This window comes from Aulonocara sp. 'chitande type north' Nkhata Bay, linkage group LG13 (genome assembly GCF_057382095.1).
Source record: "Aulonocara sp. 'chitande type north' Nkhata Bay isolate Kocher_YH1m ecotype deep benthic linkage group LG13, A_spYH_male_GT1.1, whole genome shotgun sequence".
Lineage (NCBI taxonomy): Eukaryota > Metazoa > Chordata > Actinopteri > Cichliformes > Cichlidae > Aulonocara > Aulonocara sp. 'chitande type north' Nkhata Bay.
In genome coordinates this window covers 10,745,780-10,761,670 of record NC_141356.1, presented here as the reverse complement: position 1 = coordinate 10,761,670, position 15,891 = coordinate 10,745,780, and the positions used below count along the sequence as shown (strand labels likewise).

Sequence of the window (15,891 nt, the reverse complement as noted above, 5' to 3'; positions counted from 1 at the left end):
ACTTCTTCACCCTGACCTGTCTTATTTGGCTCAGCAGAACTAAAATATATATCTGTCTGTGAAGGTTCTCAGTCATCCAGGTCATCGTAGTCAAATATAAATCCTGCTGCTTTTACACACGCACTCACATAAGCTCAGCGATTCTCTGCGCGATCAACCTCTCACATGTTTAAGCTGCGGGAGATTTCACTTGTCATGTTTGCATAGTAAGCTAACGATTAATAAGACGATGTCAGAGGAATTGGTGCGCAAATTATCATCACTCACCAATCAGTGCTGTCGCTCTCTATACACAGTTCGCACGATTGCAAAGTGAAAGCAAAAAAACAAGCGCAAATTCAAACGCAATTTCAATATGTCACATATTGACAGTGGCTCACCGATGCCAATGACATAATTACCCAGCTACATTTCCGAAAGAATGCAAAAGCATTGACATATATTTTTCCTTCCTACAATAGCCCGACGGGCAGGGCAGAGATAGATTTTGGTACCCCGACTGAAAAAAATCGCTAGCCCCAGGATGTCGGGCTAGCGATATTGCAAGCCCTGTATCTGATTGAGGAATCACTCATCTTTGGAAAAGAGAGTTTATTACAGAGAAATGTCTCTTTCCAAAATAAAAGCTATACTATCCGCTTCTTCTGGGCTATATTCTCAGCAGCATAAGGAGAATCATGTGCTAACAGCTGTCTAAATGACTCGGCTAAAGTTAGTAGCATGCTTGTTGTTTTTGTCTTTGCACTAGGATGATGTCGGCGTAAATGTGCAGTCATATTCGTTGTGTTCCCACTAGTGCTTTCAGGTTAATCTCGTTGAAATGACCTTAACGCCACAACACGGCAAATCTCCGTTAACGAGCTACCGCCGATCGCCCCGTGCATGGGGCTAGACGGCCAACACGTTAACGAGCTAACTGCGCTAACACACTAGTTCCCACCCATGTAATTGAGCATTGCATGGCACATCCAACATACTGTTTTACTTGAGTCCATGACTCGCTTACCTTCGGGGTCATACGTCACATGAAAACCAAAATAATTCCAAACGCCAGATCTGAATGAGGGTGGGGGAGGTCCATGTTGTAAGGAGAGCTTAACTTCTGTCTTGCTAGCTTGCCCTGCGCTCTTCCTTCTGACTATGCTGTCTGTGTTGAGCGCTCAGTGGATCTGCGCTCGACAGTGCAGCCTAGGCGGAGTAGTCGAACGCAGATTCACTGAGCGCTCAACACAGACAGCATCGTCAGAAGGAAAGTTGATAAAATAAATTACAAATGTTGTATTGTTCGATACATATGCGTACCGAAAGCACTGTATCGAACGGTTCAATATCGATACGAATATCGTTGCACCCCTAATATTTAGAGCTATGCTGTGAAATGAACAGTGTACAATTAGCATTGAGTCCTTTTGACATTTTTGTCTTTTACATGGTAGCAGGCATTGGGATTTATTTTACGCTGATCAACAGAAAAAACATCTGAAAATCTGAATCATTATGCTTGAGTTATTTCACTCATGTGGCCATTTGTAGCTAGAAGTTGAATGTGGAGTGAGTCCCGGTGTGTTACAGATTCTTGTTAAAATCCTGTATGGTGCAGCTGCTGCTGAGTAGGTTTCAAAGGTTCATCTATTCAAGATATGACAAAACGTCTTTGTCGCAGATTTACTCAAACCACCTCAAAAAGGAAAAGTAAGGTTAGTTATTTAAAAATGCGAATACAGTGTTTTACCTTCTCTATGTAAAATAAAGACTATTCTCTGTGAGCCTCTATATGAGAAACACTAGGGGAGCATGTTAACAAAAGGAGCTCTGAAACCATTAGATGACGCTGAGAGACTGTAATGTTGCTTGGCTGCTCACTACTCAAAGCTTTATAGCACAGTGAAATCATGTCATGACACTGAGTGGACATTTTCAGACCTAGTCTCCAAGAAGATCATAATGTTGCACTTGGCTACACACAAGTGTTGAAAATGTAACTAAAGCATACACGTATTCCACAACTTCTCTCTCAACGAAATGTCAGATGCGGTCCACCTTAATGTAGTGGAAAGGTGGACGAGGGCTGAGTTTCTCAGGCTGTCCATGGAGCACTTAAGGCACCATACACTGAGCCTCTTTAACATTGAAAACTATATTTGTAGCTTGGTGTTTTCAGCCAAATAAACTGGGGGATGAATAATTTTATAAGCGTGATTGATTATCAACCCTGGTGCTTTGCACTTCGAATGAAATGAGTAGTACAATGTTAATGTTGCTAAAATGATCACACTAAGAAATTGGAACTTTTATTAAAGTATCAGTGCTCAGTAAAGTTACGAGATGAAAAAAAAGAACTTTGTCAGTGAATGGACTGTCAAGCCTGCAACTTTGAGCACCCTGTGCTTTATAGCATTTCATGTTGTAAAATTGATTCACACACCATTTTAGACACAGTTGTACTTCTGGCTTTTGACAGCTCTCTGCTCTTTGCATTATTGAAAGCGGCACGCTATTACAGCCAAGTAAAGCACCGGCATCCAGGCCCCACTGTGGTTCCAAGGAGACTCTTTAACATTCATTTTTAACATCGCTTCTAAATGAGATGGTCTCAAGAGTTTCACTTTCGCTTAGTCTGAATATGTGCTAGCACATCTAGACTGTAGCCTGTATCTGTTGTGTAAAAAAAAAAAAAAAAAATTTTAAAGTGTTCTGTCTGAATATTAATACAGTTTTACTAAATATGGAAATTGTATTGAAGAATGAAATACTTTACGTACTACCACTTTATTTTATCCATGTGCGATGGATTCATACGGTATTTTTCTATTACCTGTTTAGACATTTCTGCAAACACTAAAAATGAAGACGCATCAACTAAACCTCTGGTCAAATGGAAATGTAACATAGGCAGCTGTCACTTGTTTCTTATACCGAGGCAGATTTCAGTGCTGTGTCATTCTGTTGTCTGCAGAGTGGATTGCCATCTGTGTTCAGCCCATCTGTGACCGACTCGTCCAGCTCTACTGAGAATTTGTCCAAGGCGATGGTGCAAAATCGATGGTAAGACATATGCAGAGATGTGTAATGGCTCTCTGCACTTTGTGAGCCCAGCATATCTGCATTCATTCCACCTCAATCTCCGCAACGTGCCTGCTTATTGAGCAGCATTCGTTGGGCACACAGACCAAATCAAAGCCATAAATCATGGCACCATTTCTGTGAGGAGAGGTGGGAACATACAAAAAGCCATTCTGTAGTGCTTATTGCTGAGCCCATGGAAATCGGAGCAGGCAGCTCTCCTACAACCAAGGGCATGTCCGAGAATGGCACCTTGTTCACTAGGTAGTGACCTGCCCAGTGTCCCATTTTCAAAATTACTGCAACACACTTAAAGTTCAGCTCCCCTGAAAATTCCCACAATACAGTTAAAAAAAAAAAAATAAAAAAAAAAAAAATAAAAAAAAGTGTGGGGGGGGTTTACTAATGTTCATTAGTAGTTATGCAGTTTCCCTTGTTTTACTCCATCTGCAGCAGATTCTTCTCTTTTTAGGCCTCCCCCCCCCCCCCCCCCCCCACTTTCCTCTCTGTATCATCAGTAATGAATGATCCAAGGGGTGTTTGATTTATCTATTTTTAAAGTACAGTTCACTTGCTTCAAACCGTTCTGTCTTCTATCACATTTTTGGCATTTATTGGTATTTGATTTGTGAATTTGGTAGAGTAAAGACTGTTTTAATGAGCAGCAGTGATGCAAAATAGCAGCCTCTTTTCTAATTTTGAATAGCTAACCAGGTTTGAGGTTTGACTATATGCCAACAAAAAAAAAGGTACTTGCACTGCAGCCCCCCCCCCCCCCTTTTTTTTTTTTTTCTTTTTTTCTTTTTTTAAAACAATAGCGTACCATGATGTTTATCAGCGTTTGGTAAGGTGAAATCTTCATGCCCTGCCACTCCTTTGAAATTGTGAGTGTTGATTGATGCCAGTGTCTCAGTGTTCAGTGAATTAATGTCCAAAATCTTATTCACCACCTACTAACACTCTGAGCGTTTTGAGAGACATCCCTGGTCTCATGATCTGCTAACCCTGATGTTTTACAGCATGTGGAGCTGTCTGACACATAATTTCCTTCACACCGCAGTATCCCCATCCTACTCATGTGATTAATACTGCTTTCAGTCTGACACCTGCTTCCCGATCCACTGGTCTGGTGATGTTTGATTTAGATATGAAAGGGTGAATACACATGTATATGGGTTACTACACGGCTTATGTTGGCGGAATAGTGTCTTCATTATCCTACATCAGAAACTTGGTCTGTTGCTAAAGGGAGAAAGGAAGTCAGTCGTGGTGAGTGGTGGAGATAGATTGTCAGTGTTCACAGCAGATCAGAGAGAGACTGTCGACAGAAGGAAAAACTCATGCAATGCATATGAGGCACATTGCAAAATAAACTTTGGTTATTGGGTTCTGCTCTGGGTGTCAATTAACACACATCATAAAATATTAAATGATGTATTCATTGTATTTAACATCGCCTCCTCTCACCTGGCAAAGTGCCCATATGCACTGTTTGAGCATAATGGTTCAGTGAAGGACTTTTTCGCTTTGTATTCAGATATGTGTTCAATCTTTTTTTCTACTTATTTGCATAGCAGAATCTCCCTCGCAGCAAGGACAGAATGGATCTCACTTTACTGAGTCATTTTGGAAATGATCCTGAACAATAAATAAGAGCAAATCATTTAAATTCAAATGCTGGCTTTGGAGATCTGTTGGGGTCTGGGAATGACAAAAGCCATCAGTGAAAGGACTCGCAGCTACTAGGGGAGGTGCTCTGTTGCACCAAAAGCAACCTGCCTGTTCAGTGGGGTTGCACACTTTTGAGAGCGCTAATAATTTGGGCAGGAAGAGGCTTAATGCATCACCACAAATCGTTTTGTTTTCCTCACCTGGCTTTGCCTCCAAGAATAAGGTAAAATCACCTCTCCAGATGTTGTGACAAATCTGCATAATAACATTTCAAACTCAGTCCTTTCATTGATATCGAATTCCTAATTGAATATGATACAAAATTAGATGACTTTGTAGCCAGTTCAGATGTTTGAAGACTAAAATTACTCGCGGGTTTTTAAAAAACAGCAAAAATGCAAAATCTCTCTTCACTAGCCTTTTCAGGGATTTGGAATAAATATTAGAGGACAATATGAAATGTGCATTTGGAAGGCATGTACACTCTTTGCGCTTTCAGATTTGTCTTTAAAAACGGTCTAATTAAATTTTCCCTGTTAATCAATCTACACATGATTCTGCACAATGTCAAAGCAAGAACTGTTCATGTGTTTTTATAATTTAAGAAATACTGAAAATATTTAATTTACAGGGTTATTCAGATCCTTTGGGCTTTGATTCATCCTCCTACCAGCAGTCCTTGAGATGCTTTTACAATTTAGAGTCCATTTGTGCCTGATTGTATTCATCGGACATGAAAGGTTTTTATGAAAGATCTCACATTTGATGGTTTAGGTCTTAAGTTTTAGGGCAAACTGGGATACAAGGTCAAAGTATACACCTAAATCTTGTGTAAAGGCACAGAACAGGCTATAACAAGCTGTAGTATTTATTATTCTCCAGTGGAAGAAGTTTAAAACCACTAGTTTGTCTTGGCCAACCAGGCAAGTGGGGTAATGTGGGACAAATGTGCTTGGTTAGACAAGCAGCCAGGAAGACGGTGGTCACAGTGAATGTTTCAGAGTTTGTATGGAGACAACTGTCATTGCATCACTTCACCAATCAGTCCTTTATGGTAGAGATGGAGAACTTGGTCCTAACTGAAAGGAATGTAACAGCCTGTTGTGAGGTAAAATACAGCCGAATGCCACGAGAACCAAAGTCCTTACTCACCATCTATTATGGGGCCAACTGTTTATAATCTAACAAAATGGCAAAATACAGCCGAGAAAAACCAAGTGTCAGTGGAGTCTAGTAGCCCACACAACAAAGGAAGGATATAATACGGTAGTCACACAAAGATGGTTATCAGTGGTAGGTCTGTACAGTTGTAGAATATTAAGGCACTTTATGATTATGTGTGCACTTTAACATTGTGGTCAGCTAAGACTGGGAAAGTGCTATATAAATGCTGACTATAATAGACTTATTAAGATGTCATTAAGACCTGAGGTGAAGGGAGTAATTATGGTTGCTTATTCTGTTAAATGACTGGGTGTAAAACCATTTTAGCCTTATTCTTTCATCTGCAGTTGTGGCAGTATTAAGTATCAAGAGCAATTAAAGAGAAAAACAAAAATAGAATTTATAACTGTAAGCAGGCTAAGCTGTTTCACTAGGAATGGTGATGTTATGAGTTTGGTCCGTATGTGATATCGTTCTTGTTTCTCTTCTCAAAACCAATTTGTTCTGAAGCAGATAAGGCCTGCAGCATAAGTTACCCTGCTGTACCCCTGTTAGCACAATGGTAACTTAGTGTACCGAAAACCTGTGGTTGTGATTTATTTTATTTTTTTTATTTTTTTTATTTTCTATTCTCCCCCCCCCCCCCCCCCCCCCCTTGCTAAACCCCAAATCCTTTGTAGTACAGGCTTCTGAACTGGTGATTCTCATCCAGTCACACTGAACTTGAAAGATTCGGGAGAGATGAACAAGTCTTTCAAACTAAAGGTGTGTCAGTATGCATAACGCTCATAGCTTTGTGTGTGGATTATTGAAGAAAAATGGACTGTATCCATGTGAAGATGTAGAAAAATTCAAAGCGTCTGAGAACTTTCCAAATGCACTATAAATGTCATGACTTGAGCTTTCAGTATGTAGACATAAGATGGATATTCCTAGGAGAGGCAGGAAAAGGGCCATGTTGCCTGTAGAGGCCAGGTCATATGCTTTCATATTGTGTATAAATCTATGCCCATAAGACTCACTTCTTCCCTTGTAAAAGGGACCCCACTGTGTTTGATTCATACTTTATTAAATGGACTGCGTAGCAGAGCCACAATTTTGAAGTCCAAGTTGAAATGCAGCCATTTCAAACCCAGAAAGTCTGGACTGTGAGCGCTTCCAGCGATGGAACCAGCCAACTGGTGTTTGACCCGAAACAACATTTAATGGCCCCCTATGCTCTGAAAGTCCCTTATCTGACAACCCTCTCAGTATCCTCCATCTCTGGTCAGAAGGCCAAGTGCCAGCGTTTTTCTCTCTTCCATTTTTGACCGCTGACAAGCTGCTATTACGAGCTTACATCACCTGAAATGGTATAATTTCACTGGTTAAAGTTCCTCACTTTGGGAGCTCCTGTGTAACTTAACACTTGTCTAGCTCTGAATGTCAGTCTTTTTATTCTTTGTTCTTCTGTTCACTTTAAGTCATTAAGTCAACAATGAACATCTTTTAAAAATGGCTGCACAATGTATTTTTACCTAGATTATACTATGAGATCTGATGCAGGGTGCACGTCAACTGACCTAGGACTTCGTATATCACAATTCATAAAATCTGTGGTGGTGTCTGTATGACTACGTGGGTGGAAACAGAGCTTAGCCTGTGGGTTGGATAGCAGCAGGTCCAGGAAAACAGTGGGGAACGCAATCAACACAAGGATTAGGAGGCCATGGAGGAACAGAGGGAAACAACAGGGAGGCAAACTGTACTTTGTGGTGGTGTTAATGAATCAGTTTCTGTGTACCGATTTTATGAAGCCATGTCACAGAACTCTGAGCCTCTGCATGTGAGCTACAATTTGTGAACAGCAGGAAACACTGATTGCAAAAATGTGGTCAGCTTGGGAATCCCAGTACCTGTTTTCTCTTTTTTCTTTCCTTTGGTGAGCAAACATCGCAGAGTACAGGACATCCTCTCTACTGATCCTCAGGATCTGCAAAAATCCTTTAATCATCAGCAGGACCTGCACTGTGTCCCTCTTGTTGATGCTGTCAATGCTTTACTGCTCCCGCTTGCACCCTTCATCAACCTGCTGCTTATATACAAATCTCAGCCAAAGCCAATGTTTACTGTCAGAAGTCTTTCTCAGCTGTATATTTGGTTTCTGCTCCTCCCTCTGGAGTGCTGAGTATTGTATGTAAATCCTCAAATCAACATGCACAGATTCTATTTAATTTCACAGCTAGTCGAGTGGCTCTAATCTCATCCAGCCATTTGGGCTGTTTGCTTTTCAAATCTAATGGATGGGTTTTGTGAGGATAGGGTCGGGAGGGTATTGCAGCCTTGTCTTTTCTATGCAAGCTGATGTCTCCAGTGTGACACTACAGCAAATAATTAAATTGCTTCTTGAAAACAAAGACCCTAGCAACACATATAAGCATATAACTGCAGCTGTATTGTGCTCCCACATCCTCCCATTGACACAGTTTTTGAATATTGTTTATGCTTGCTGTCTCTTCAGCCAACACATCCATCTGGCTAAAAATGCAGAAGTAATGTCCAAAGCCTCAAGCGTCTGTCTTGCCCCTACCCCAGCAAGAACGTTTGCGACTACAGTATGTATGCATATTTTTATATATATATATATATATATATATATATATATATATATATATATAATTTTTTTTTTTTTTGTGCAGTTGCCAAAAAGAAAATCAAACTTAAGATAATGGAGGGATTTAGTCATAAAGCCGCTGCTGATTTCTGCATGGAATTAGATATGACTTAGTTGTTTTGTTGTTTGTTTAAGGAAATGTATTAAAGCTAAAACACAGTGTGCCAATAGTGAGACTTGGATTTGCAGTTTTTGTTTAATGCAGTGCTATATCGTCGCTGTACAACTGAAGTTCTAGTCCCTTTTTAGTGTCAGAGCAAATGTCAATATCCACCCCCTCTCCAGCCAGGCTTAATATAGATTTTTATGAGCCATGAAATACTTTCTCTTGCTTTTTTATTATGCACATATTTAATGCCTATTAAACTTTCCTTTAGAGGTTTCAAAGAAAATGACACTCATTTCGTGAAAGCATTTTGCAATGAGAGTACACTTGTTCTATATTTGCTTCTTAATGCGGTGTTCTTCAGTTTGTTTTCCTATGCATGTCTCGATTCAGATATAAATGAATACACATGTTTTAAGGAGAGTTTATTGAAAGTCATTTTTAAAAATGTCCTTTTGTTTTCCACATACTCAATGTAAACTAGGACACTGGGCTACCTAGAAGACGTTTCATCTCACACGGTAGTTTTGAATCGGATGGAGAGAACCTGCAGAATGGAGTAAGCGCCAGGGATGGCCAGGAGCGGGACTTGTGTCATAAATCAGGGCCTGGGCTCAGGTCTGAGAGGAAAGCTCAAAGTGGGACTGAAGTTGCAAGCTGTAAGGGAGAAGAGGGCTGGTCAGGGGATGCCAACCTCCAGCAGACAAGTGTCCTGGGCCTGGGTGATGGATGTGGCACAAAGCCAGAGGGAAATGCTAATGAGATCCAAGATGATGGCACTGACTGCTACAAGGGGAGACCTCGCTCTGGTGGGAGCTCATTAAGTGGCATGTCCCACCTGCAGAGCAGCAGAGGAACCAGCTCCATGTCTATCCTCCCACAGAGCAACACTCATTCTCAGCTTGACACAAAGCCTCTTGACAGTCACACAGGCTTTTGTCCACCCAAAGAAACCACCATCACGAAGGAGTGTAGCTGTGGAGAGATGGATGAATCTGAAAATTTAGAGAAGATCCCTGGAGTGTGTGCGACAAAGGCTGCAGCAGCTGCAGTTCAGAATCTGAAGCTGAGCTCTTTGTTCAGCAGAGTTTTTTGGATTGTCCAGGATGCAGGACGTCTGCTTTGGAGCTCTTCCACTGTATTGCAGCAAGTCACAGAATTCAGATTTCAACCTGTTGGGGCTCGTTGGTCAAACAATTTTATCTCTCTGGTAAGAGAAAGCAGTGTTCTGTCTATTTTAAGGGACAGCCATGTCTTCTCCACATTTAGAAGCAGCTTTATCTTCTCTCTATTAAAGGACAGTCACATTTTTTCATTGGTGAAAGAGCTGCCTCTCATACAGCAGGTCCAGATGGATATAATTCAACTCCTTCAGTCTGAGGAGGCTGCTCAGATGATTCAAGGCTGCATTAATCCTGAAAAAGCACAACTCCCTGTCCCGACACCAACACAAACCCTGAGTAAGGCTGATGAATTGCCAAATGATGTACAGCTTGTCTCAGGGGATATCTTGAAAAGGAATGAAAGTATGTGGGATATGGAGTCAACACGAAACATGGTTGATGGTAATGTGAAACAAGGAGATGAACTTATTACAAAGCGGTTGCAACTGAAGCACAGCAGTGTGAAAGAGGTTACCTGTGAACTTAAAAACTCAAAAACAGTTCAAATTTTCATTCAAACGTTGATAAAATTTCCTGATTCCCTTGCAAACCTGCAAAATCTGCCACCCCAAAGCATGATGGACCATCTACAGTCTGTCATCTCCACTTCAGGCCTCCCAACTCAGAAGATTCTTACTCTCTACTGGCTGAACGTAGCTAAATGCAACAAACCAGAGCCGCAGTCTGCCCTCTTGATCCTGATGGAATCTGCGCTTTACACACTAACCTCTGAATCTGGTCTCTTAGTTTTGTTCCATCACCTCCCTTTGTGTCAGTTGAAGGACATTCAGATAGGCCTAGCAGGCCAAAGTCTGCGTTTGATAAGTGCTACAGAAGAAAGCGTCCTTGTTGTCTATACCTACAGTCAAAAGCATACTCAGTTGTTGTGTAGGGCCATACTTAATATCATCTGCCCTGGGGACTGCAGGGTACCTCGGCACCCACTGCTGCATGGAAACTTAGCAGAGATGTCTTTAGGCTGGTGGGTCAGTGTACCTGAGCTGCTGCTGGATGCTGGTTTAAGGGTTTGCTGTCAATTTCAGAAGAGTCTTGCCGATCTGATATACCTTCTTCATTGTAATATGAATCACGAAACCACTCTGGGAGAGGTGCAGCTGAAACTTTACACAAGTGTAGCAGTGCATATCAGTCCTAGTACCCACAGTAAGCACGTGGCTCAGTTTTTACTTACAGATACACACCTCGGTCTGGTACGAGAGGATGCTGTCTGTCACTCACTTTCACACTCTGTCACCACAGCTCCCTGCCGTCCCCACTTCCACGGCTTAACTCTTCGGTGGTGCTCGGATGTTCGCTGCATACTGGTGCACGACGAAAACGAGAACCGGCCTGTCAGGCTGGATGTAATCTTTGCAAAAGCACAGGGCAGGGGTCACCCTGAAAGCGTGACTAAGGCAGCTACCCTGAGTGCACATGCTTTAAATTCATCTCCGCATGCAGAAGTGTGGAAATTAACTTTCAGTTGCTCCGCTGAGGCCGCCCGCCTGATTAATCACTTGTCAAATGTCTGATCAAGGACTGAACGGCCAGTAATGAACAGCCCAGCTTGAAAACTCACTCACAGGGAGCAAAAGTGCATCCCAAGCAGATAGTGCAAAGAATCATTTTTTTTCGCTATGAAATTATAATGAAAATGTGAAGTTTGCTTTTTTAAATTTTGTGATATTAATGTTGCGTGACTTTGGCACTTGGAAGATTTTATCTTTAAAACGCTTGAATTTCTTTGTTCTTGCATTGATGTCTTTAGAAAATAGTTTGGTCTAGCACTGAAGATCAAAGAAGTGTGCTTAGCAGTTTCATTTGTTTTAATAGACATTGTAATGTTTTTGAAGCCTTTTTAAATGTCTCGTGACCAAATTCTTAAGATGACTTGCATTGTTTGTGTATTTATTATTCATTTTCAAAATTCTAATATTTTAAATTTTTCAATAAATCCCTGCATATGTTAAAGTAAAATCGGAGTTTGTTTTTTTTTTACCACTTAAAATTCAGATGAGCTCTGATGGTTGAGACTTGAAATGCAGACAGCAAAAATAGCTTGATGCATTTTATTGCTTCCTTTAAAGTCTGTCATTTTGTCTTCCTATCATCTCTTTTTGGCTCTTTTTGACTCATTTTCACTTTCGGCCCAGTCTCTTTACTTTGCATAAACCTGTGCCCCCACTGGATGTAAGAGTCTCCACTGCAACTGAGCAATCGGTTTCTGAGGTCAAGTTGTATTTGTACTACCTGTACAATTGGTCAATGGTTTTACTTCTGCCAGTCAACACTGTGCACTTGATGACAAGCCTTGTAGAAGAACTAAAATTACAGATGGGTTGCTCATGCTGTTTCTCCGGGAAAGAACTCGAGTTTAAATCACATTTCAAGGGTTAAAACCAAAGATTGTGCTCCTTTTCTTGACTGAGTGACCCCATCCAAGAAGGAAAATTGCAGGGGCAATATAGTGCAATCAATCCCCTTGTCTGCTCCAGCATGAATGATGGAGATTTGGGCTCGACTCAAACTCCTCACACCTTGTAGCAAAGCGGATTGGACCAGAATGAAAGCTCGGGGATGTAAAAGATTTTCTCCCTTTTTGCTTGACAGTTAATTAGCATTCAAACGATCTAGTGTATATCAAACTTTCTTGCGAATAAAACGCAAAAGGCACACTGATCATAATCTCATGTATTGAAAATGAGGCTTGTTTCTTACATGCCACACAAAGATTAGTGTTGAGGATTTTCATTTACACATTTTCACATTAGATCAAGGCTAATTTATTGCAAATATTGTCACAGGTTATGACTAGTTTACATTAAACTACAAATTGAGACTTTCCTCTTGCAGATTAGTTAATAAATTCTGCCAAAATCTGATAATGGCTTTAAAATAAATTCTCCATCCAGTATCACATAACACTTATTATTAAAATTTGGGGAACTGTACTCATTATTGTGCTTTTCCATGTTTAATGTGGGCTGGTTTCCTCCTCGCAGCATTTGGCTGACATCTGAATAACCTTGCATCTGTATTGTGCAGGATGCCTCTTTTGGTTTTCATGTAATTCTTCAGGATTGACAGTTGAGAGGCAAGTTGCATCTGGATAAATTTTCTTTTTTTAATCACGTATTTTTCTGTTAATCATGAAACACGGCTAATCTACTATCGCTGCGTGTTTGTCTATCAATGGACAGGAGCGCTTGTTGTGCACAGCCTGGTTAAAGGAAGCACTCACTCTGACAGCTGATACTTTCCCACTGACAGGCTTTGAATGTCTAGTGATTATAGTGTGATGTCCTACTGGGTTCTCCGGCCTTAAAACGCACCACGATTGACGGCACATAACAGTGTAATTTGTTTACCACCTCCTTTAGAATCATGAGAACGTGACCTATAGGCAGTTTGGACACTGCTTAGCTGTAACGGGCTAAATCTTTAAGGCTATTTTGATCTTTCCAGCCCCACAGTAGCCCCAGTAGTTCGATTGAGTTGTTTTGTTTTTCAGATTTTGGAGACTCGTTTTTACCCTACTGCATGGTGCTAAATTGGTCCTGAGGATGTTTATATAATTTTTTTTAATAATTAAATTTGTTTCTCTCTGACAAACTACCCCTATCTCCTTTAGTTTCTGTTGCCTGGAGAGTCTGTTTCCCACTTACAAATTAGGATACTCTTGAATAAGAAAACATCTTGTTAAGCCAATAAACAATCTGTTGGAGAAGCTGGTTTGCAGATTTAACCTGGTATTAACAGCATGCCTTTGGAAAACAGGCTAACAGATCAGCATCGAATACTGATAAAGTTGGTGTTTTTTTTTTGGGGGGGGTTTATTGCAAACCAACCTGTAAAACCTTGAAATAAATACAGTGCCAACTGTTATTTTCCAAAGTGCTTTTAAAAAAAAGAAGGTAATTTACAATAACCTTAAACACAGAGGATCAAAACTGTATTCATGTCTACCCAGTGATGCAGACATGCATAAAATTAGGCGAGTACAGGATTTGATTTGCCTTTCCTTGGCTCTAGTAGGAGTGCTACTGCAAGCATGCGGTGCTTGAAGGCCAGACATTTCTTTACCCGTGTACTCTGGTGATTTTTAAAGCTGCTTGTTTGGCTACTTAAGCATTTTCTTAAACTAAGAAGAAAAAACACATCCATGTTTCACTATCACGTTTCTAACTTTAACTATACACCTTCCGGTATGTAAGTCTGGGACTTTCTTACTGGGCACTGACTGACTTAAATTGGTTGTGGCTGGTGATATTACTCTGAACTGCTCAGGCTAGCTGCTAGCTACCTCAGTGCAAAAGTTGTAATGACACAATGATGTTTGTAATATCAGGGCTGGTTGTCTTTTGGTTGTTAATACACCTTCATGCTATCATGCTGATGATTTAATGATGGGTATGAGGTATATATCTTAGGAGTATTTAAATTTGTGCTGCACACGCTCACTATTAAATGGCTAAATAATAAATGTCTGACTCTGATCATCTGTCAAGTCTTCCAAAAAGTTATGTTTTCACTTTAAGTCTTTGACTGTTCTGGACTCGAGCTTTTTATTATGCTGGGTTTTATATCAAAGGGAAGGTGAAGCAGGTGTGGGCGGATTTTGAGATCACATGTATCCATTAAATGGGCACAAGTAACAAAATGCGATTCATGGAACCTGCTTAAGTAAAGTTTCTTATCCTTAGCTTAAGTTCCCTTAAGAGAAAAATCTTGAGACTTTAGTTCAGTGAAAATCATTAAATTTGTTTAACTTTTTTTTTTCAATAAAAGATGCTCCATTTATAATGTACATTAACATATTTACCCAATCACTCATCTGCACCTCAGTGCTCACCATTTTTTCATGTTATTTATCCTTGGAGGACTTCTCATTGATCTGATACTTTGAAAAAGTAGCTTAAAACACTGAACTTTTTATAATTAACTCAGTGTGGGCATGTGAAGCAGTGGGAAATCTGGATATGTTTAGTATATTTAAAAACAAAAAGTCCTTTCAGTGCCATTTTTGAAGGGTGACATTTTGTTTTTCAAGTTCAATCCAGCTGAGTGATGGTCTGTGTCCAGTATGTGCATCCATGCTTGTTTAAATTCATGTTACTCAATAGGAGGGCAATGTACTTAACTCTGTCACCATCCTGCCATCTAATGAAGTCTAGTGTTTGCCTGTAATGGCAGGTTTTATCCAGGCTTTTGATGGAACATGTTGGGAGGGGGGTGGATCTCAAAGGAAACGGACACAATGGTGACCTGAATGTCACTGGCAACTTTCGACTGCGCTCATTTGTGCCTGTGTGTCCGCGGGCCATAGAAAACTCTCTGCCCTCTAGAAGAATGAGTTTGTCACACAGTGTCATTTTTAAATTGGGCTCCATTTCTCCCTGCCCACCCCTGCTCGGTTTTGGACCTCACATGAGCTTCATTAGCATTTGCAGGAACTGCGAGACATTTACCACCATGGATTGTGACAGATTTCACAAGCTCAATTTTACTGTTGCCCCAGGGGGAGGGAAGAGACAGTGCTCGCCATCTGTTGATTGTGACTGTACCCGGCACTTCCATAAGAGGCTTCCTTACCGCCATGGCTAATAGTCCAGTGACAGTTCTGGTCTATACACAAGAAGTGGAAAAACACTTAAAGTTTGATTTAACCAGACCTCCAGGCAAAAGCATGAATTTTGGGTTTTTTTTTAAAAAAAAATCAGCTTTTCATTGAGCTTATAAAACATGCATTCTTAATTTATTAGATGTCAAAGTTAATTTTAAAGTTTGCGATGAAATGTGACATTTAAATTTGACTTGTAAAAGCTAGCATTTCAGTCACTGCTCACTCTGATAATATTTAAGGCTAGAAAACTGGCAGTGGAGCGAAAACGTTTAATTTAGTCTTGATTTCTGTATCACGGCAGTACAGTTGAACTTTATGGTGTGTAGTTAAACTGTTGGCCACATGAATAACCAAGCTTAGCCCCTGCTGATCAAAATGACTGGCACAGGTAACAGGAGAGAGACTTTAGAGCTTATCAGTGCTTGCGATGGCATAACAAAACAAACAC

General features: G+C 40.5%; 1 protein-coding gene across 1 annotated transcript in view; it reads left to right on the top strand.

Annotated features, from left to right (window-relative positions):
- Nucleotides 1–11,775, top strand: part of kif16bb (kinesin family member 16Bb) — a 29,705-nt gene extending 17,930 nt beyond the window's left edge. Inside the window, exons 17-19 of the mRNA XM_086258669.1 lie at nt 2,957–3,045; nt 8,399–8,492; nt 9,142–11,775. Coding sequence (XP_086114795.1) covers nt 2,957–3,045; nt 8,399–8,492; nt 9,142–11,352 — 2,394 coding nt within the window. The 3' untranslated portion in view covers nt 11,353–11,775. The remainder of the gene's footprint in view (nt 1–2,956; nt 3,046–8,398; nt 8,493–9,141) is intronic.
- Nucleotides 11,776–15,891: the final 4,116 nt, after the last annotated feature.